The 24,293-nt window shown below is 41.6% G+C and overlaps 2 protein-coding genes across 4 annotated transcripts in view; one reads left to right on the top strand and one right to left on the bottom strand.

The window, feature by feature from the left end:
- colec12 (collectin sub-family member 12) overlaps positions 1–10,655 on the bottom strand; it is a gene marked incomplete at its 5' end in the record, with an annotated part of 32,449 nt that extends 21,794 nt beyond the window's left edge. Inside the window, 3 exons of one of the 3 annotated variants that reach the window (XM_084057394.1) lie at positions 6,113–6,163; positions 10,051–10,205; positions 10,400–10,655. In XM_084057394.1, the coding sequence (XP_083913520.1) occupies positions 6,113–6,163; positions 10,051–10,057 (58 nt within the window). Of the gene's footprint in view, positions 1–6,112; positions 6,174–10,050 lie in introns of those variants that run through there. The other 2 variants (XM_084057393.1, XM_084057392.1) reach the window with 2 other exon arrangements.
- An 8,978-nt stretch (positions 10,656–19,633) lies between these two features.
- On the top strand, positions 19,634–23,741 carry clul1 (clusterin-like 1 (retinal); the record flags this gene model as incomplete). The annotated part of the gene is made up of 7 exons (XM_084056924.1): positions 19,634–19,727; positions 20,186–20,334; positions 20,962–21,132; positions 21,548–21,959; positions 22,612–22,734; positions 22,935–23,158; positions 23,559–23,741. 7 exons carry the CDS (start codon positions 19,634–19,636, stop codon positions 23,739–23,741), a joined length of 1,356 nt encoding a protein of 451 aa, XP_083913050.1.
- Between the last annotated feature and the right edge of the window lie 552 nt (positions 23,742–24,293).

Raw genomic sequence — 24,293 nt, 5'->3', positions numbered from 1 at the left:
AAGGAACCAAAATACAGATTGGAAAACAGCTGACAACCTGCATACCATCAAGAACGAGATCTGCCAGCAGCGCCTGCCATGTCCACAGCCAATTCCCTCCTCACACTGTCAAGAGTTCCCAGCGGGACTATACCATCTTTTGTTCGCTGAAGCAGTTCCTCGTTGATAGTAATGTTAATCTATTTATCAAATTACAGCATTTATCTGATGTGCAATGTTTATCACAACATAATTCAGATCAAAATGCTAAATCTACAGCAATATACATTTAGTTTAAAAAAAATAGTTTTTATTTATACTTTTATATATACTTTTATTATATATAAAGCCCACAGGCAGTGTTTATGCATTTGCATGCATAAGCCAATGCCCTTAAAAGGTGTACATCAATACGAGATCCAGATATGTAGGCTAACAATTCAGAGAACTATTATTTGAATGATATATAGTAGAGCTAAATTAGTACAACTAAAACACAAAAACTCTTACTGCTTGTCTCGCCAACTAACTAAAACAGCCTTTATAACTGACAAAGAAGGAAAGAAGGAAAGAAAGAAAGAACAAGCCAAACCTAATTGTCCTAAACAATTCAAAAGGTGCAAAAGTACAGGCTTAGTTAGAAAAGCACACAGTAAAAAGTGAGACATCTACAATGGCTGCATCTGTGAGACTGTGGTCTTTTATCACTCTCAGATATAAACTATCTTTCCCAGTTCACAACTGAATAGCAATTTAAATGATGATGGTGCTGTGTCTGAGGTTCGACCCTGAAGCGGAGACAATTTCAGGATTTAAGATGCTTTCCAGAATGAATCGCCTATGTGTTAACTGTGTCTTGGAAGACACCCAAAAATAAAGCAACATCAAACAAAAAGACCCAACTCCCTAATCCCACCACCCCACCACAACAACATGAACCCAAATACGCTCAAACATGTTGTATCATGTGGGTTAAAAAAGCATTTCATTACGTACTCATGCAAACCCAAAACCACTGCCTGGGTATACTGTTCTATGCAAAGTAGTTGAGTTGTGTACGAGGGCTCCTTTACTCCGCAGACCATCTGTGCTGTTGGGTTTAGTGTGGCCAGGCCTGCTGGGTGGCCCACCATCATGGCAGATAGATACTGAATCAGCAACACTCAACGCCTGGCTCCTTGACAGTATAGACCTGGCGAATCTGCACAGATTGGACTTTGCTGTACTCGTATCGAATCACACAAGCTATTTTCAAGCTTCATCACCCAAGGAAAACCAGTGAAACCACAATGTGGAACCAGCTTGTCTGCCAGCCAAGTGTGGCCTTAGCTGCTATGATTAGCGGAGAAAGATGCCGGGGCAATTGAGAAGGTGGGATGCAACTGCCTGGTAAGGCCAGTGTGGTTGTTTTGTGGCCCACATCCATAACTAGGAAGTGGGTTATATCATATTTTATTATTGACTAGAAATGTTCCTTCTATATAGCATTTGCCACATTCAAATTATTTTGATGGAAATATATTTGCTTTATGCCACAGTATTCAACTGCATGCTGTTTCTACTAGAGACATAACAGTTGGTTTAGGTATGCTCAAACAGACAGAGAGAGAGCACACATTTTCCCCTGCAGCAGATGTGCAGATGTGAAAACACAAACAAATGCCTCACTTGAAACTTACATTTTGAAACACTGGAGGGCTGAGTCACTGGAAAACTCAAGTGTGGTTAACTTCTTCTCACAACTTGTGGTGCCATTTTTGAATATATCCCTGAATAAAAGCGAGGAAACCTAGGCAAAAATAATACTGAGGGGTGCAATGGTTCGTGGCCAATATAATCACAGCCAAAGCAACAAACACGCCGAGCCCCTGTCTTGGCCCGGTCTGAAACGGGGATGGTGCTCCAACTTAGAAGTGAACAAAGAAAAATACACATCTTTCATTTTTGCCTTCTGTCTCTTTTCAAGGACAGGAAGCGTTGAGGTTGACTTTGGCCGTTGCCAGAGCCAAAATACTTTCATTAATATATCAGACTGAAGCTGAGGCACATGCCACAGTTCTCGTGCCTGCCTGTCTTCTATCCTTTATTGGGAGGGCTGAAAGAAAATGGAGTCAGGCAACTCCACCACTAGTGCATGTGTTGTTCTTGCAACCCAGCCAAAGCCTGCTGTGAAGGAGAGGCTCACCGAACATCCATCATGTGAGGGAAGTCATCCTATCGGATGACATTTTGTTGCAGGGGTGTCGTTATGGTTGGCCAACGTGTCCCTTGGGGACCCGTAGCAAGAACCAGCAATTCAGAAGAATGGTGAGACACTTAGACCAATCTCAAACCAATAATGACTATATATAACCACTGACTGACAGTACTGAGCAACCCGATTGAAACTTGGAATTGTGATGTGTTAAGTTAGTATCAGCAGAGCCACCTCACTAATGCCTGCAACCTTTTTTCCACTTGTGTTGATAATAATAACTGTGTGTTAGCCAGATGGAACAGAGGTATAATAACGATAGCTGGAACCCATGTTGATCTCTGAGTGTGATAACATTTAACATCTTGAATAAAATTCACATGCTATACTAAGTCTTGAGAACACGGCACTGACCTGCACTCAACCTCCAATGAGACACTCATACATCCACACATGTCTCTGTATACTGTCTGGTAACATGTGCTGCCAAGAGCCATGCTTTATACTTATCAGCATCTGCACTTCAGTTTTTATCAGTGGCCTTTAAGTCAAGGGTTAAACAAAGGGGTGATCTTAAGAGCAGGGGCCCATTGGGTCGACCTGTGGTTGACCCGTGCTTCAGGCATGGCCCCCAACAGGACACAGTGATTTGTGCTCTGTCTGGGAAGAATTCCTGTCTGCTTGTAAGTTGTCATTGGTCAAGCACGGACTGACCCACTGTTCTTCTCGCCAATCACGAGTCATTGTGCCGTAAGAGACCAACTTTAACAGATCAGGGGAATATTTTTTTTTTTTTTAAACACCCTGGGGAAGTGTTGTTTTCACTTTCTTTGTCTGTCCTTTAATATGCTGTTGTTTTCTGCACGGCAGTGTAGTCGGCGTCGCTGGCTTAGACTTTCTTTTTTACTCCTTTCAAGTTTCCTATAACTCTTCTCCTCCCACTCTCACTCTACTCATTTTTTTTATTGAAAACACGAGCGAGTAATCTTACATCGGGACAACAGAACTCAGACTGCGTGCATGCACACCCTGGGGGGGAGAGTAATAAGCAGGAATTCAGAAAACATTCTTCTCTGGTAATAAAGTCCATGTAAATTAAAACCACTCGCTGTTTTACCCCCAAAAAAGAAGTCAAGCAATAAATGCAACTCCACTGCAGAAAATAAAACTGTTGACAACCCCCCTAGATACCCACACCCACACCCACGCCCACTCACCCCCCTCCCCCAATAAGAAAACAAAAAATCAACAAAATAACAACAGAAAAGCATTCCAGGAATAGGCATTGAGAAATGTTCTAAACTAAGGCAAAGCGTTAATAACATGAACGCTATACAAAACAACGATGGGGTGTCCATCTCTTGCTCTCATTCATAAAAACCACACGATAAAATAAACCTCAAGTCTATTTTAGGTATCAGTTTAAAAAAAGAAGAAAAAGAAACGCTAGCAAGGAGATGCGTATGACTTTCTCTATGGTTTCTCTTAATACTCCCCACCCCCCACCATGTACAGTACAAGACACCGTCACCGCCCCATTGTCTAAATGCAAAACAGGCACTTTGAGATCGTATCAATTGATAAACGTGAGATGGGGAGGTACAGTATTTCTCCAGGGTATGGTTTATAGCCTCTCTCGTAAAGAGTTAAAACAGTTGTAATATTCCACCCGAACAAGGGAAAAAAATCCTCCACTTGAAGTTGTATTTTGAAGGGGCCACTTTTTCCTTTTGGAGGCAGCACCCTGGCCCACAGAACTCACTCCCATCCCCTCCCTCCTTGAGGTATTGCTGACACAGCAGAGTGCAAGCAGGGACCTCCATGCCTTCTGTCTCACCTCCCACCTCATCACAGACATCCATCCCTCTCCCTCCTTTCTGTGTCTCTACACAGTAAATTCCTCAGTGTTAATTTAACTTTTACCGTCATTTTGCTGTGTATCTCTCTCTCCACCTTCCCTTACTGTTTCTGTCTGCTTCTCCCTGCCTCTCTTGTTTCTCTGTATTTTCCATCTCTCTCTCTCTCTCTCTCTGTCTCTCTGTGTCTCTCTCTCTCTCTCTCTCTCTCTCTCTCTCTCTCTGTTTCTCTCCCAGTGGAGTCCACAGGGTATATAGACTTGCACTGAATAAACTTCCAGTATGGGCACAGGAAGGAGCTTAGCAACTTCTCAGGTTTGGAGATACTCTCAAAGGAATAATAGACCTCTCTCAACAAGCAGATGTCCAACTTAGTCTGAGACACCATTTCTCTTTTCCGTGTCTCTTCGGAGAATGGAGAATGTGTCATATTACTACTCTCTGCATCAATATGCACAAGTCTGTTTTTGCAATGATCAACAGGAGTCATTGTTATTGTGTAGTTCAACCCAACCAGAACAATCTCGATGAGGACAGCGAATGAGTTGCACTCTCCCCACAGTATAATATCGTGGTTGTAGTGGGAAACTGTTGCTAAGTGGGTGTATTCTTGGCAAACCTTGCTGTTGTGCTGCTCCTTACACCCCAGGTAGTAGTTTTCAAGATATCTTGTTTGGGGCCAAATTTGGACACACATGTTGCATGGCAATCCGGTGATAAGATTTTGAGTTATCTTGTGTGCAAAGTTGACATTTTGGCCTGAGTGTGGCACTAAAGGAAAGGTCATGGGGTCACCAAAATCGGAGTACTCCTCACTGGAGTGTGAATGCACTCAGTAAGTTTCATGGCAATTCATCTAGGTATGTTATATGTTTTGATAATTGTGGGCATTTGGAAATTGTCATATTCGGTTGACATCTACCACTGGAGTGTGCAATTTATTTTCTTACCAATTTCTTGCCACGTTTTGGCAATTGTTTCACCAAAAACAGTAGGATTCATCTTCCTTTGAGATAGAAGGTGCACAGACAATTCAATAGCGATCCATTAGTCTTAGAGACATCCTGTTAGGGACCAAAATGTTGGTTGGACCGAATAGATTGACATTGCCATCTTTGTTTCCTTCCATGGATTTATAGCTATTGTCATCAGAGTATTTGGGGTTTGGACCCAGGGAAATGTGAACTTTTATATTCTTGAATGGGTAGCTGAATCAACCAACACACCAACGCGTGCACACAATCACACACTAACACCACCATATAAACGCCACTGTCAGACAAGCCCATCCACTCACCTCACACGGTGTCAGTGAAGTGTTTTGTGATCCTGATGACACACAACGTGCACAACTATCACTTTCACACTCGCTGACATATGACTGCTGAGCCCTTGTATGACACGAACACTCAAAAACACCTAGTGAACCTGAGTGACCCCTGTGACCGCTTCAACCCAAAGTCTGGAAAAATGATCTCTCCTCTGGGAAACAGTGGGGAGATGCTAGAACACATCATGCTCTAAATGCTGATGTGAAATAAAGAACATAAAACATAATGGGGTGGGGGGGGGGGTGGCATAGTGAAAGTGGCCTTGTGGTGTTGAACATGTCTGAACAGCGTTGAGTGTAATAAGACAACAAAGGAATAATATGATATAATGACGGTAATGTGTCCAGTGTCCAGAAACATCCAGGATACTGAGGTTTCTTCCATCCACTCTACATTCCTGATGTTTTAATACCAAGGAATAAAGAATAAGCTCAAAGGCCAATCTAAATAATCCCATAGACTCATTTCTGGGAAACACAGAGTGGTGTTACTTGAAAATGCAATGCTGCTCTGAAGTAGATTAAAGGTCACAGGAATCATTCTCAGAAAATATGTTTTATACTAAATGTTTTGCATACAGTAACAATACATGCTGCATTGTTTCACATTCTTAATTTGGCTTAGTTGCCCGAATGAAGTAAGTAACAACTTAACACGTCATATCATGATGATTTAACAGCATTGTTGTTTGCTGCTCTTATGGACAGAGAATAAACATAATGAAAGACTAGAAAAGGCGAGTGGGTACTCACCAAACCTCTTGTAGCCAAAGGACTGCACCTCCTCCTCATCAGCAAATTCGTCTGGACGCATGGACAGCACAAAAAGAGCACAGAGAAACAATTGATGATCTCAAGGCACAATGACTTGAAAATGTGCCAAAATAATATCACTGCAATTACACAATACAATACAAAATGATATCACAAATATAGGTTTCACCATCAGAGAAGTGTGTAACCATGATGGTTTAAATTATGACCTTTCAAAGTGAAAAAGCCACAAGCTTACACATTGTTTTTTAGAATGCAGCTTGACCAAATTGGCCAGGATAAACACAGCATTTTTCCCGCAACCACATTGTGGAGAACACTTTCAGAATCAGTTTTATTTCCGTATAGTAATCCCTCACAGTGTCTCCTTGTGTTACCATGTGCCTCAGTCAGTGCACTAACTTCTAGAGAACAAGTAAACCTGATCTTTCGCTTAAATTAGTTGAGATCTTTTCCAGTAAAACACCCTCTTCCTGGGGTTACTGCCATGATCTCCCATGGCCTTATACGTAGGCAGTCGGTGCGATCTTCTTTCATGTGGCTGCCATGCCCGTGGGAAAGCTGCCTTCAAGGCCGTTCCCTGTGTCATCGTGCTTGGGCCAGTGAAAATAAAGAAAGACCACATGTCCCAGAGATCTTCTGACCACTCTCGTACTCCAAGCTTGCCAAGAGCAGTGAAAGAGTGGGACGCGTAGAGAGAGATGAGGACTGCAACAGTTAGTGATATCATAAACACTTGACCCACCACCACTCCATGTGGGGATGTGAGGTCAGCTAATAAAAATAAAAATAGGATTGTCAAACTAAGTCAGTGGTAGGAGGCAGGATTTGCAACCGTTTTAATTTTAAGGACCCTAGTTTGACATGCCACAGACAGTTGTAGAATTCTGTACTAAACCAAATCTAACTACAATCTTCCATGGCAACACATCTTTTCAAATGGGGGTCCTTGACACGAAGATGTTTGATTATCACTGCCATAATCTACTACCCTTTATAGCAGATACACGAGTATGTAGCACTGACTCTCTCAGGAATGGTTTATCAGCCTTGGCGTCTGGCAAGCCTAGTGTTCATAGTTTGTTCTAAAGCAGAAATCCCACAAGAGACAGTAGAGTGAGTTGAAAGCTGACAAGAATAATCCCAGCTGTTTGAAAACTCTGGCACTCATGTCTTGTTTCTGTTTCTGTTTCTGTGGAACATGTTTCTGTGTCTCTCACTATAACAATAAGGTCTCCGTAGGTGTGCTTGGCCTCCTCGTGGCCTTTCTGGGAAACTCATTTCATCACATTTTGCACAGGAAACTGTGGGCGAACTGAATTTGAAATTAGATCTGTTGAACTGTATTCTATTTTTGATTATGCTATGACTGACTATACAATAGTTTTGGTGAAGCAGCTAGTCAAATTAACATTGTGCAACGAAATGATGCATGGCCATGTCATTGCAATATGATCCGATTTTTTAAAATCAAAATTCTACTTAATTCTTCTTCAGAGTATATATAACAGTATATCTATATGAGAATATCATCCAATTTGCATTACGTTTCCCTGAGCTCTGACACAGTTCCATTTGTAACAGACATTTACTGCTGGCTGTCTTCCTATTCTACAATGCCCCAACTTCAATGCCAAATGTGCTAATCCAATTTATATTAGAGAATAGTTCACATAATTATAAAATAAAGCTGATTTAGGTGAAGGAAACACATAGTTAAAACTGCCACTGTAATGAGCAGTTCTCAATTCTCAACAAACCTAGCAATCTTAGAATAGTTGTGGTGGCCTGCACGCATTAGCCTAATTGGCCTTTGAAGTCAATTATTCCGTGAAAAAGACTGAGTCAGACCACAAGGTGGCAGTACACAGTGATTATAAACTTAGGCCTATCATTATGCCAGTGGTTTTGAGCCCTTTTCATATCAAAGTCCATTATTTATTCGGCATTTAAGCCACAGACCACCGTTTGATGAGATTTAGCCTATCAGACCCAAAACTTTGAATATTTTGTTGTGCTTGGATGAGATTGTGTCCACAATTCCAGCTGTATTGATGTTGGTACCTTAGGAGAGATAACAGGCCAACGATCAGAATAACAATTCTTCTATAGCATATTCTCTAATTGTGTAGACTTCTTGTAATGCAGATGTCTAACAATAATTTAACTCTTGAGTGCATAAAATGAAATGTTCTAATCTAATAAGCGTACATTTGGTTACCAACTCTGCATCATTTAGCTGGGGACCACCTGGAACAGCCCCCTCTCGGACCACTGGTGGTCCCCGGACCACTGGTTGAGAACCACTGCACTACTATGCCATTGATAGAATGGTCAATTTTTATAGGATACGCACAAAAATACAGCAGTCAAAGGTATCCGGAAGTGCCAAAATTGACCTAATAAAAAACTCTTATTTAATTTGTTTTAGTTTAGAGTATTTCCAATTCTATTGTTTTGTTTTTTTAATTATTATTACCACTTCTTCGGCCCTATATACATTTCGGCCATTTGAAAATATCCGATCTACAAGCTCACAATGCTATATAGCACAATGTGTAATGTGAGCTTGTAGATCTGCTATTTTCAATAGATGTTATATATTTGAAAACTTGTGAAATGGGATATTCTGCATGATTAGTAGGCTACTTTCGGTACTTTAAGTATGATACCAATACTTTTGTACTTTTACTCAAGCAGCCTACATTTTTAATTCCGGACTTTTAGCCTACTTGTAACAGAATATTTCTACATTGCAGTAATAGGCCTACCGATACTTATAGGCTAGGCTACTAAAGTAAAATATTTGAGTACTTTTTCCACCACTGATCGTATCTTTGTTGTGTTGTGTGCAGAGTTCAGTTGGAGGATGAATGCTGCTGTTTGATGTGCAGCAGCCGCCAGATGCAAAACAATCCCAAACCTATAGTCCCCACGAGCGCTTCATTGAAGCCAGATGTCACGCAACTTGTACAGCGTTGCCATGTCTGCTTATTATAAGCGACTTTGGGCTTACAGAAAAGTAAAGTAGCTTGTAAATATTATTGGTGGTTGAGGGTTGCGGGTTGCGGGTTTTTGGGCTTGTTTCCGAAGTGTAGTTGCTTATTTTGGGCTTGCTGTCCACACGGATTGGGCTTGCTGTCCCCCCCTACAAGTTTTGTGTTGTTAAAATGTTTATTAAAGATTTTCTTGAAAATAGCCGGAAAATAGCCTAGTTCGGCTATTTTCAACTGCAGTTATTTTCAGTAGGTTTAAAGTGCTCATGTAGCCTAGTCGCTTCTTTTGGGCTTGTCTTCCTAGACCTGGTTGCTTATTTCTCTCACTAGCTCTGGCAACATTGAACTTGTAGCCTACGCATTCCTTATGTCTAGAGCAGAAGAAAGAATGTTAAAAACTGAGTAATCGCTCCATTTTTTGCTTGCGATGCTAGTAATTGATAATTCGTAATATGCCATAATTAAAGGGAAAAGGGCTCCTTTATTTATTTTGCACGTAGCTTATTTGATCATTAATTGTTGCAACTCTCCATAGCAGTGTTTCTTAAACAGTGGGTCGGGAGACATTTGTGGGTCGCGGACACATTTCTATGGGTCACGAGTAAATAATTATCCCTTTATTTTGTTTTTCCTACATTTTGATTTAATTATTATTATTTCAAAAATATTTCCCCCCCAAAAAAAACAAAATGAATTAAAAACAAATTCAATGATTTTTTAATAAATAAATAAAAAATCTAAGAAATCCCAAAAATTAGAAAACAAATGTTTTTGAAGTAAGTGAAAATAACCGATCTACAAGCTCACAATGCGGTGTGAGCTTGTAGATCGACTATTTTCATTAACTTGGGTCCTGGGAAGACGTTCTCTTTTGGGTCTTCATGAGCTAAAAAGTTTGGGAACAAGAGCTCCACAGCATACCTTTCATTGTGCTTCACAGAACTCTACCGTTGCGGGAACTGGTCGTCTTGAAGTTACATCCACAGCATTGCAACAATGGCATTTGGCTCAAAACATCTCTTTCTTGAGCGCCACTGCAGTTTTTGACCGCTGAATATCCCAATATCCACTGTGTCCTGATGGCGTCCAAATAATAGATAGGGGACAACAAAAAAGGAAAAAAAACTTCACAGCTCCATCACCATCAGTAACTTTTGCGAGGGGGAAAAATCCTCCTCAACGCAGGTAATGGATACAATGTTGCACTTCGGATGCTGAGGATTAACAATAAACTCAGTTGTACGTAGTAAAGCCTATGCAATAAACTCACTTGTACATAGAAAAGCCTGGTTCAATAAACGTTTTAGTTGCAAATGTGACAAGAAAAGAACCGCTTCTTCTTTCACAACAAAAAAAAGAAAAGTTTTGGGGGAACTGCTGCAGAGGTGAGGCTGTATGCTCCGTCTCATACACACACGCACACACACACATACACACATATACACATACTACACACACATACAATTTATACACGCGCTCTGGTACCCGCAACTCTGTAACTGGAGAACTGCTCCAAAGTGCCCCAAACGTGAGAGGAAGTGGAGCACCCGTAGGGCTTGAGGAGAGAGACCACGTGCTCCTTACATCTGCACTCCTGTGTGCTTTCTGTTGTATGCTGACCACTGGAGGGGTGGGGTGGGTGGGTGGGGGGTGGGGGGGGGGCGCTACTGTATGCAGTGAGTGAAGAAGTAGGCCTACTCACATGTTGTACTTGAGTAAAAGTATCAATACTACAATGTAGAAATACTATCGTCTGTACTCTCAGTAAGATCCCAGTATTCAAAATGTACTTGAGTAAAAGTACAAAAGTATCGGCATCAAAATATACTTAAAGTACCAAAAGTAGAAAAGTACTCATTGTGCAGAATGTTCCATTTGAAAATATAGCCGAACTACAAACTCACAATTCGCAAAGCATTGTGTAAGCTTGTAGATCTGCTTTTTTCAAATGGCCGAAATATAGGGCTGAAGTGGTTATAATGTATGTTTAGTGATAATAATCTAAATCTGCAAAGTAGTGTAGTGACTAAAGATGTCAAATAGTTGTGGTGGAGTTAGAAGTACGATATTTGCCTCTGAGATGTAATGGATTAGAAGTAAAAAGTGTTGAAAATCGGAAATACTGAATAAAGTAAAATTGTAAAATTGTACATAATAGGCTACTCGAGTAAATGTACGTAGTTACTTTACACCACTGTCTACATACCCTTGTGGAAAGTGACACATTTGTCTTGCCTTTTATATAAGCAACAATGCCTTCTATATAAGCAACAATGTAATCTTTTCTGTGATTCTTTTTAAGTCAAAACAGGGTAATGTTTCACAGACATTCAATATAGCCTATGAGAATACCCTGTAAGAATCACCATAGCTTCATGATTGCAAATTTTGTGTAACTTGAAGGTTGATACCTTTGGCAAATTCCTCCAGCAATCAGACTTAAAAACTCCAGTTCAAACTCTGGTCCTGTTATTGCCCAGCATGCACAAGCACTTATCCGTTAAACAACGTCAATTTGGTGTTAGTTTACTGTTTTAGTAAAATGACAAATCAAAGGATGGTGGATATTAACTGTGCTAATGAACATTTGGGTGCATGCCACTTGAATGGCAAGTTTTTTAAGAGTTGAAAGAACAGTCAATGTAAAAATTTGATTAACGCTTGCGGTCAAAATTGTGCTGAGTCAATCTATGCACGCATTAAATTAAAAATAGCATTTCCCATGGGGGCTTTCTTTTATTCACATAAACATAGCTATGATGCAACATGTCAGAACCTTTAAACAAATGTAATATCTCAAACCCCAAATGCATAGTGTTTTATACACCTGTGTTTTACACACATATGTTGGACATAATGTACTGTATAATCACAAATTCACTTTGTTGGCATATGCCAACAAAGTACTACATGTTTTATATAAGTGCAATTTTAAACTTTGTCAAATGGGCTTTGTCCCAAAACAACTCATTGCTTTTGCCAATTCTCAAGTATATTTATTCATAACATCTGCTGCTAGCTAAGCAGCTGCAATGGTTGCCAAATGACAAACCATTCAAATTCATTCATTGGTTAAGCTGTTTCCCAAAATAAGCATGAGTCATTCTAGTGCTGTTTCCAATCAGTCCCCATTTGTTCTTTCAATCATTTTGCTCGTTGTCTTTTAATGTACTATTTCTTTATTTTGCATGATGCAGCACCGGTAATCCGATTTAGGATAACGGCTAAACATCAAGTGCCAGGTTGTGATGAGTAGGATTAGAAAATAATTAGTAATAATAATTAGTACATATATAATAACAAGTATAGATAGGAACAGAAGTGCTATACCAACATTGCCCTTTGACCTTTTGTTGAAATGAGCAACCACACCAAAACCTTAATTCCAACTTGGTGTCTCTATTTTGGGCATGCAATTATAGGCTAAAATGCTGAAACATTTTCAAAAATAGCATCTGATTATCTGTGTGTGCTGTGTGACACAGCCGTACGACAAAGTATAAAAACAGGGCTTAAGTTGTTAACTGAAATAGGCTCTGTGCATAACTGCATCCCTGGTTTCCAGGAGGTGGCATACCTGTTTCCTGTCCCGGATCAGTTTCCCATAGCTTCATTTGAATGGCTCAGCAGCAGATTTGCAGCAGAAACAAATATGATACCTTCACATGTTTTCCAGTTCAAATCTGCTGCTGAGCCAATCAAATGCCGCTATGGGAAAGTGACCCGGAACAGGAAACAGGTATGTCACCTTCTGGAAACCCGACACTACAGTCCAAGACAAAAAAATCTCCGGTTTACTTCTCGTATCTGCATGTAGTAGGTGGCCGCCTTTTTAGGAGACATGAAGTAGGTTGGAGTCTATTATTTCCAATGCAAGAGTGAACGTGAACACAGCTTCTGAAGGATTCTTTAGTCCCATGGTCATTGGACTAAATATTGGACCCGATCGTCACAAGCCACACAATCTTCCCAAAATGGCTTTTTTCAGAGAGACGAATCAGGAGAAAATTGACTTTATAATCGACCTTTATCTATCCCACCTGGTCGCACGAACGCCAGTGTCTGAGAACTCTGGCCTATACCCCAGTAGGGGTGTACAGGTTAGAATCACTCCATGAGGAAAACAAAAAGCTTTGTTTCCCAAGCCTATATAGCAAAACCATGAGTGTTAATTTAACGTCAGTGTTAAATTAGCACACAGTATTTTACTGTAACAGTGTGTCATCCCTGGTGTCAACACCCAGTGAAGCGACGTATCCTATGCACCTGTTTATCCCTTCAGTCCAGAATGCCATGGGCTTTGATCTTTAATGGGACACATGGACACACCATGAGCTTATTATATGGACCTGCTGCAACACCTTGAATGCCCAAGGTTACTACACAGACTTGGCTTTCATTTGAAGACTTTGGGAGATGTTGCAACTTCAGATAAACAAAAGCACCCCCACCATAATATGGGATGGTTTCCATAGAGCGGGCAGAAAACAATGGTCGACCTCCAAAGTTACAATTCATAAGTGTGTAGGCAACTGCACTTCATTATTCCTACACAAATGCTTGTAACATAAAGTAATTGCATGGAACCTCTCTCACCCTATTATAAAATAGATTACTTTTGGGGGGGATTTTTTTTAATGCTTTGATTTAGATATAGATTATATAGAAACAGGAAACCAGGAGACATGATGCGAGACACGACTGTGTTGGATTCAAACTCGAGTGCTTGTGACTGGCTAAGCCACCAGGCATCCCCTTGAAAGAGACTTTTTTATGGTTCGGCCTTTGGAACCGAGGTCAACCACTGAAGAACATGGGAAGAGCTTGCCCCTGATTCTCTTATAGGATCCAGGTGTTGAGTGGGGCAGCATGGCCTAGGACTTGGTGTATAGCTTTGGCTGTTTCTCATTATTAGCTGGAGAGGACCCTATTTTCTGGGTCAGAGAATGCAAAGAGGGCACATTTTTAAAAGGGAACTGGGGCACCAATGAGGAGATGAGGACAGAGGAACTCTTTCACCCCATGCCCTTCACATTCCATCAGTAGACGAGATGCTAAACATGACGCTACCTATGAAGAGGCATGCTTTCTTTACAAATAATATCATGGGGACGCAGTGTTGCTGGGTGATCATGGGTTTTCTCAATCATAAGGCTGAAGGAACTTGAGTACGCTCCCAAGGCACAGGCACACTGGTGTACCGTAACTGTGAGACAAGTCCAGGGGTGTCTTGGGACAACCACACATCATCATTGCGATATTATACGACTATACACAAAGTTATGAATGCTCTTTTAATTTTGTAACTTTGTGTGCACTCACTTCCCAACAATACAGAGGTAAATACTATACTCTATAACAAATACGTTTTAACCACTTTAAACCTGGTGTCCCTATTTTGCGCATGCCATTAAAGGTGAAAATTGACATTTTAATCTATTTGTATTTATTTATTGCAACGGGACACGTTGTGAGTAGATCGGCTATTTTCACTTAGAACGCAGGTGTGCCTTCTTTTTAGATGTTTGGATGGTCATAGATTATCTTGAGCATACAATCACCTTCATGTTAAAAGAACGAATTCCTGTGGCAGATATGACTGAGATCCTTCAGATCAACCATCTGGCTCAGGTCCAGTAGAAGAATATGAGCTGATCGTGGGACTTCTTCTGATCCGGTGTCAGCAGGTGTCACTGAAGGCTTTGCCATTATGATTAAAATCCTTCGTTTATGCCAACGAAACCAACCTGGAGGTATAAAAATAGAGGAGAAACAGAGCTGGATGATGCCTTGACACAAATGATCCCTCAGTGATACTTGCAAATAGTCTGCATACTTCCATCTGTTCCCATTGTGGAATGTTTGGATGCAAGAGTTGTGTTTGTGTGGAAAAAGCAAGGTCAAATCCAAGTTTCTCCATGTGATTACTCCATGTGTTTACTCTATTTTGGCTCCAAGTGACCTTCTTCATGCAAAAAATGTTGATCATTACAACACATAGACGCAAGACACTTGCACTTCTTAATAGTCGATGGAAGTAACAGAAATAACAAAAGAAGTGGTGGTTATTGTTTCCATGTTGTTGTTTTTATTGTTACTACACAACATTTGCAGCCTGTGAATTTAATTTAAAAGAGAGACATAAGTTAATGGAACATTCTGAGTAAATTCATAATGCAATCAAGTTTGGACCCTCAAAGGCCTACAATTCAGATGCCTCCGCCAACAACAGCAGAAAGGACTGAAGGATGAACTGACTAGAGGTAGGTGGTCAAAGGTCAAAGGTCGTGGTCACTATGACATCATGTCTGTCCCAACATCATGAACACTATATCTCAGAGACGTCTTGAGGGAATTTCATGACATTTGGCACAAAAATGTTGAGTCAAGAATGAACTGATTAGAAGTATAGGTGGTCAAAGGTCAAACATCAAGGACACACAAAACACGGTCATTAAATTCTAAAAAGTCTTCATTCACTACATATACAGTACTATATGAGTCTGGACAGACACTGCTCATGGAGGCATACAATCACGGTACTTAGGTGGATTGTATACGTTTAAGACCTTTTAAGGATAACATATGTAATAATAAAAGTATTCATCCAACAGTCGACAGATTAATATTGCAAGCAAATTATGAATGCAATCAGAATGTTGCCAATCTATATGAGCAGTGTCTTGTTAGTGCTTTGGCTCTGTATTCTGTATAAAATCAATACCTACAGTGTGTTTACGTATAGGCTACCATGACGAAGTAATCTCTGTAAACGATTATGCAAAACACAAAGTTCTGTGACAGTGTGTTGACTACTTGGATTAGCGGGCATCACCATCAGGCAAATACTCTAATAGGATAAGGCCTGCATGGACTGAGCTCAAATAGACAGGACCAGGTATTAGATAACTGCGCCATCGTCGTAAACACGTCCCACTTCTGCTCTCTCTGCCAGTACAGCAGCGCCGGAATTCAACCACTGGTAAGTTATGTGTCATAATAATGTGTTTGTCAAGATGTTTGTTTATTTTGTTATTGTTATTATTGCTGCTACAATAGTGAGGAACCGAAAACAACAAATTGTACTCTTGTGTAAGCCTACTCTTCTGAGATGTAACAAATACAAATGTTGAATCTTGAATACATGCGCTATACTTTTGACCATGTTTAATTCTCTCCTATACTTCTTTAGCTTCAGTTTAGATGTTTTTTTTGTTTTGTTTATATCAAGACATTTTTTCAAGACGTCATTATGCTGAGTATATTGTTGTTCATGGATATGAAAGAAATTAAATCAGACATTCAAATTAAATGTTAATGCAATATAGCCTAAGCTGCACATTATTTATAACATCCCAAATGTTAATTTGCCATAAGGGCTCCCGGCCCACTGCCCAGCCATGGGGCAGTGGGCAGGGTAAGTCTAGCCTGGTAAGTCTAGCCTGGCATGGCCAGACTAATATCACTGCATAGCTATTAGTCTGGAACTTTGGTGTGGAAGATTCATTTCCAAGGGGCGGTTACAAACAGATTCAAACATCACAGCAAAAAAAAAAAATCCCACTTTGAATTGTGGGCTCTTATTTGTCACCCACAACTCTGGGGTGAGCGAAATGTAATTCAAACCGGAGTGCCAGACCAATACGCCCAGGGCTATTTTCTTTGCTGTGGCAGATTTGTCTGGTTTACAGGCTAGTGTAAGTCAACGGGTTGCAGCTGTCAGGAATACAAGAAAGCGCCGGGGTAATTTCCATAACATACGGTGCAACTGTTTGTGTTTGTGGCATCCCCTATGGGCAGATGTTAAAGTGCATTTGGAGGTGCACTCTATAGAGCACTGAGCACCTAAACATGTGATTCCAATTTGGGATTGATTGGATGCTGCATTCATGATACTAGACCGGTGCCCATACATGGAGATCCCTGATGTCATCAGTATATGCCCATATATGGACATATCGGTTGGATCGGCAGTTCTGGACAACTGATCTCCATAATATGCCTATGGACATATCGGACGGATCGGCGGTTCTGGACAACGAGTGGACAAGAGTGCTTTGGATGAAATTTTAAGCTGTAACCAATGACCATGACCTCTTTTAGAAACCCCGCGCAGGCGGTGCTTTAGAAGCCCCACACGGACGGGGCTTGAAACAAAAAAAAGCACTCCCCTTCGGTGTTCTCCTGCGGATACAATAATAGCCTATAAAATAATTGTATGCTGCGTTCAGGATGTTTGCCTTTGTTTTTGTTTTCTAAATGGACCCCTCATACAAACTTTGGAAGCCAACTATAGCTAATCGGTCTAGCGGTGTCCAAGTTTAGATGTGCACAACAGACAGACAGACAGACAGACAGACAGACAGACAGACAGACAGACATACAGACAGACAGACAGACGGGCGAAAACACAATCTCTGCCACTCGGCCTGTCAGAGATAATGACATAGGTCATCATAGGGATAACAAAGTACTTTATGTACATCCTCATTTACAGTAAGCCCGAGCGGGTGCCAAATTGTGTAACTGTGTAAATTGTGTAAGTGCATAAGTGAAGTGGGCCAATTCCTACAGCGAAGTGAGAGGATGTTAGTGCAATGACAGGCTGGCAATGTGTAAAAACAAGAATGATGTGTGAGTATTTTGTTTGTGAGTGAGACGTTTGACATGGTTCCTATTTACAATTTACAATTAATATATCAGCAGACGCTCTAATCCAGAGTGATTTACACAAGTGAAAGACCAAGGGTAAATGGCCTGGCCTGAACCCTAGTTATCAAACGACAGGGTAAAAGGTCAACTAAATGGAATGCATAGAAAACAATGCTCCATGCTGGGTGCTTTGCTCCCTACAGATACCCACTAGGTGGTGAACCTTAAAGCAAATAACCAAGGCCAAAATGGCTGTCAATTAGGCTAATAAGTAGGCTATAAGTGTTTGCAGTAGCCTAGCCTGCATTAGAAGGAAGTGAGTTGTCTTACATGGCTTGAGGCTGATATTGGCCAGGTGTAGGAACATTTAAAAATGAAAACTGCTATCAAAATACATCTATATATAAAGACAGCAGTTCTATAGGTTACCTCATACCAACAGCCTTCCCACCACACAGACCTGTTGCTAATCCCAGAAAACAGGCTATCCATGTAGTGTATCAATGTAGACTATATGTGAGCACACTACAACAGATTTTGATGGAAAAGAATCCCCTTCAAGTAAGAAGACAGATGGAATGTTGGCATTTGTGTCCAAAAAAATGACACATGGTAGTGTGACCCTAACCAGTGAGACCCTGGTCCAGGCATGAACTTACTCAGCTGACATTCTTCATATGCAGATAGATGTGTAGTGCCACCATGTGGTGGGGGCTATATAGGCCATGTGATATTGCTAAGTAGCAACTCCTGCTGAAACTCAAATCCTATTATCTTTCTGGGTTAGATTAGTTGTTAGGTGGCACCCACTAATTAAAAAAAAAGATTGTGTGTGTGTGTGTGTGTGTGTGTGTGTGTGTGTGTGTGTGTGTGTGTGTGTGTGTGTGTGTGTGTGTGTGTGTGTGTGTGTGTGTGTGTGTGTGTGTGTGTGTGTGTGTGTGTGTATGTGTGTGTTGCATGATGATGCATGCATGCATACTGTACAATAGCGTCATGGGTATGCTTCTGCATGTATTCCATCTTACTTGCATGCACACGTGACCAGTCTGTAGTGCTGAGCAGTGGTGGAAAGTAACTACTTACATTTACTCAAGTACTGTACTTAAAGGACTTCACCCATTTTCAACCTATCTCCATATAAATGGTCCTCACTAATGCTCACTATAATATGGCACCATTTTTGTCAATTCACTCTGTGTCTCAGAGGAGGTCTGTGGACAGTTCAGAAACCCGCCTACCAGTGACATCATCAATGGGGAATCCAAGCTAATAGAAACTGCAGGCTTTCTATTCCTGGAAAGTTAGCATGCTATAATGGAAGCCATTGTTCTCGCGTTAATAAAAATCGAACTAAAAAAAAACTTGTTGGAAAAACAAATCTGCCTAACAATGATGTCACTGGTAGACAGGTTTCTGAAGTGCCCTATTTGAAAATAGCCGATCTACAAGCACACAACATGTCGTGATGCGACGTGTTGTGTGCTTGTAGATCTGCTATTTTCAAAAAGATTTTTATACATTTTGAACACTTGTGAAACGGGACATTCTGCATAATGAGTACTTTTACTTTTGGTACTTTAAGTATATTTTGATGCCAATACTTTTGTACTTTTACTCAAGTCATTTTGATTACTGGACTTTTACTTGTGAAAGAGCGTAACAGAGTGTTTCTACATTGCAGCATTGATACTTTTACTTATACATAAGACATTTGAGTACTTTTTCCACCACTGGTGCTGAGCAGTTTTGGAGGCCACCAGATTAACAGGCAATCACACAACGAAATTATCCCTGTCCTTTCAGAGTGGGTTTGGCAGTACAGTCAATCAATTGACTACGAATGACATCCAAAATGAAGATCCTGCTGTGTGTCGCAGTAGTGTTGGCAGCAGTGGGCGTTCTTAACTCCCAGGCCATACCCGGAGTCTCAGACGAAACCCTGAAACGTGAGTTGAAGACCTACTGTACGCTCTATGCACAGCAGCCATATTGGAAAGAATGTGGGCCTCTTCCTTAATTCCTTACCACTTACACTAATTAAGGCTCTGTTCCGTTTAGTTTAGCACAGTGGTTCTCAAACGTTTTAATTTCAAGGACCCCGTAACTCTGAGAGTGTACAAATGGAACCAAATGGATGTTAGAGGAGCTGAACAAAAGTAATTGTTTCACTTATAGACTCTCTGCACACGAGACAATAAAAGCCTTGCACCTTATGTATCTGTATAGGCTACTATTGTTCGCTGGGATATTTCACTTTAAAACATATTTGGGGGTCATTTTAAAGGGCAAGACCACTTTGGTAGAGGTTTGGGTTGTGTAGTTACCTTGCCATGATAAAATATGGAGATAAGAGGTTTCTGCTGTTTCCCGACAGCAACGATATGTCTCTCTGCCTTTTTCTCAGAGCTTTCCCTGGACGGAGAGAAGCTGGTGGACGAGGAGGTGAGGAGGGCTCTGTATGGGGTGAAGGAGATGAGGGAGGTGATGCTGAGGAACGAGCAGAAACATGAACACCTCATGAAGTCTTTACGCCACAGCAGCGACAAGAAGCAGGTGGGCTCATCTCTGACCCAACGGCAACGGCACCCGTTTACTTCTATAAGTAAAACAGGTGGTTGCTAGGGCAACACAGACGATTGCTAGGGTAAAACATAGTTGCTGCTAAGGTAAAACAGTGGTTGCTATGGTAGTTTCTAGCTAAAAGTGTGAAAGTTTGAAATGGGTTGAACAATAAAGAAGATAAATAGTGAAGATAACATGAGCCCTCATTAACAATATTGAGTCAGATCAGGTGTGAGCAGTATGAGATGGATGAGTCATGTATCATCTAAATTGCACAGACTAGGTATAAAGTTATGTATGTTGCAGGTATTGTACATTGTATTGTACATATAGACAATGCACTTGGAGGCAGGTAGTAGGTAGGTTCATGCATGCAAATATAAGAAAAATAATTGAAGGGTTCATGAAAATAACAATAACAAGGAGATGTGTGCAGCTGCACACCAGCGCTTACAGCCTAACAATCCAATGTTCAATGCCCAAGAAAGAAAGAAAAGAAAAGAAAAGAAAAGAAAAGAAAAGAAAAGAAAAGAAAAGAAAAGAAAAGAAAAGAAAAGAAAAGAAAAGAAAAGAAAAGAAAAGAAAGGAAGAAACAAGTATTTCCTTTGCTGCCACCAGGGGGCATCCCAGCTGGCCCAGGAGGTGAATGAGAAGCTGGAGGAGGCAGAGGAGCAATGCAAGTTCTCCCTGCAGTCTGAGTGGGAGGAGTGTCGACCTTGCCTAGAGGATGCCTGCAAGACCTTCTACACTTCCACCTGCCGCAGGGGCTTTGCCACATTCGGGGGCAAAGTACGGAGAAGATACACCTGTCCTGCAGCATTCTGCTGCCTAAACCTAAACCACTCCAACTGTAGTAGGACATAGCATTTGTAGGTCAATTTCATATTGGGCCACAGACCCCATCAACTCTGACAATGTACAAATAGCACCATGGGTCCATTTGGTTCCATTTGTACACTGTCAGGGTTACAACCTGTAAGGTTCAGTGCCTTGCTCAAGGGCACTTCAGCAGTTACCTTGAGCAAGGGCACTGGTCCGGGGAGTCTAACAGGTAACCTTTCGGTTACAAACCTCCTCCTCTAACAGGTATAGGGCAGGCCACCGCTGCCCTAAAAGCGTTAAACTAAATCATCTCATGCTTTTACTACAAATCCTTCAAGTTTGCACAGGTCCAACCAAGACTAACAAAACTCCCGTCTCATAGGTAGAGAACTTCTTCCACAGAGTGTCGAGACGCTTTGGTCCGCGTGAGCCCCCCATGGAGGCAGCAGACATCTTGGTGAACCAGAGCCTGGAGAAGCCCAACATGGACGTCGTCCACATCGAGGAGTCCTTCAACCGTCTGATGAGCACGGTGGGAACGGTGGTGAACCGCAGCATTGTCCTGGTCTCCAAGATGAGCAGCAAGCTGGACCGAGTCCTGCAGACGGCCTTCTTCAACAACACAGAGGACCAGGGGTCCACATCGGACCCGTTCTACCCCGCCCGAGATTCGGGCTTCCTGCAAGGTGTGGGCTTGGAGGAGGTGCTGGAGTCCTTCTTTGACTTCGGCAAGAGCGTCGTGGAGGAGTTTGGAGCCGTGGTGACTCAGGTCTTTGAAGAGGAGAAGGCGAAAGGTGGGGGTTTTGAAATAGATACTGTATCTGGATTTAGAGTAAAGTATGAGGTCCAAAACTGTTAATGTCATATCAATAGCCCCTTGTACTGTACATGGCCTATGCCAGTAGTTCTCAAACTTGTTTGTGGAAAGTACCCCCTTTCCATTATTTCTGAATCCAAGTACCCCCTTGAACGACTACAACACTTTGCTTAGAACACATTGACATCAAAAGTCCAGTCAGTATGTTCAAAATAAACCAGAATGATGGCAAATACGTATTGCTTTCTATTCGTTAACAGTTGTGCTAGTCAGTAGAATACTTTTTCTTTTCATGTTCTAACCCTTCTCTCAAGTACCCCCTCTAGTATCTCTGCGTACCCCCATTTGAGAAACACTGGCCTATGCTATGTTATCCACTTAAACTCTCTATTCTTAGTCAAACGGACCTGAGTTACAACTATAGAATACTTGGACTGCTTTTTTCCGTACACCAAATCTCTTCACCAAAAATAGCTGCTACAAGCTCACAACACGCAACGCGACGCGGTTTGAGCTTGTATAGATCGGCTATCTTTGGCGAGCGTGTGTGTCCCCGTCCCGAGGACCGTAATCTCACAGCAATAAACTAATGGATGGACGCTAACAATTATTCTCTATGGCTGCTGCAGTGAGGGACGCGCTGCCCCGTTTCCTGCAGAACAGGAAGCTGTGCAGAGACCTGCGCAGACAGACCTCAGAGTGCTGGCAGCTGCAGAACCAGTGTGAGGCCTGCCAGGGGGCCCTGCTCTCAGGTGAAACTCTCTCTTGCACACGCACGCACGCACATAGAAGTGGCTCAGGAGGTATAGTGGCTGTCTTTGAATGGGAAGGTTCCCGGCTTGATCCCAGGCTGTGTTCTTGAGCAAGACACTGAACACCTAACAGCTCCCAATTAGCAACATAGAAAGACATAGACCATATGACCAATAGGCCTACCCCTCCTGTTCCGCAGAGTGCCCCAGTGTGCGTGAGCTGCACGTCGAGCTGGACGAGGTGTCCCAGCTGCTGGACGTGGCCAAGGAGCAGTACGACGAGATACTGTCCATCGTCCAGCGCCACACCGACGAGACGGTCAACTGGCTCAGCAACATGGCTACCGAGTTCAGCTGGGTGGCTGAGCTGGCGAGCAGCAACGTCACCCTTGTGACCCCTGAGAATTTCTTCCGCATCGCCGCGGTAAGTGGAGGTAGAGAGGACATTATGCACGTTCACAGAGTAGGTAGCACAGCTATGCAAACTGTCGGCAACAATTATGCATTTTATTTTATTTGTATTTAATTGTGCATGGTCACAGCTAAAGAAAATAGATACAAATAAAAAATAGGCCTATTATAACACAATCTGATTGTTATTTTTACAGTTAAAATGATACTGTAAAATGTGTATACATACAAGGATAAAAAATGGCACTCATGCGACTGACACTATACTATTCCCACCCTGATGTAACACACCGCCACCATCCATAATCACACACTATAACATGGGAACTTTTTATTATAAGTAATGAAGTAATGATAGATGACAGAATGAGAAAGAAACAACAAAAAAAGGAGTAATGACCATATACCTCTAGGTGGCACCAAAGAACAGTGATGATGTGGTGAATGCAGTAACTGAGACCAAGGTGGAGGTGAACATCCTCAACTCACCCCCACTGGTCCTCTCTGTCCCCGTGGAGCTGGAGCTGGATGACCCTGCATTCATCCAGTACGTGACCCAGGAGGCTCTGGGCAAATACAAGGAGATGTTCAGGTAAGAGCTGATGGGGCAACACTGGAGGCTGAGGCAAGCTAGGGTGTATTCATTGTAGCCTACTTCCAGCCAGTCAAATCTGAAACTGATATTCATAACCAATAACAGACCTAATCTTGCTCATGTAGGTAAATCGATTTTGAAAAAAGTATATCAATATCAATGACTGCACATGATTTTTTTTATAATCGACTGAATCGATTAGTCTGATTAACCAGTCTGATTATCTTACCAAATACCGATACCAAAGTTGTGATCGAGGCACAAGTTTAAAGATATTGATTTGAAGTCAGATTCGCACAGCCTTACATCTGACACGATTTATGTCATCCCCCCCCACCGTCCTAGTTGTCCAATGGTCCTCTATACAATTCTAAGCAGAAATTAAAGAAGAGTGTTTTTGCAAAGCCTCAGCTTACAGTATATGTTTCAAAAGAAACAGTAGCCACTGTTTCTTTACTTTTAGTACACCGAGGGTGTGTACGGAGTTGTAGCCTGTGTGTCCTGTTATCAGATTTATTACCATTAAGCCCTGTTAAATTCTGACAACACTGTT

This window comes from Gymnoscopelus microlampas (genome assembly GCF_963454915.1).
Source record: "Gymnoscopelus microlampas genome assembly, chromosome: 5".
In the NCBI taxonomy this organism is placed as follows: domain Eukaryota; kingdom Metazoa; phylum Chordata; class Actinopteri; order Myctophiformes; family Myctophidae; genus Gymnoscopelus; species Gymnoscopelus microlampas.
This window is presented reverse-complemented; position numbering and strand designations above follow the sequence as displayed.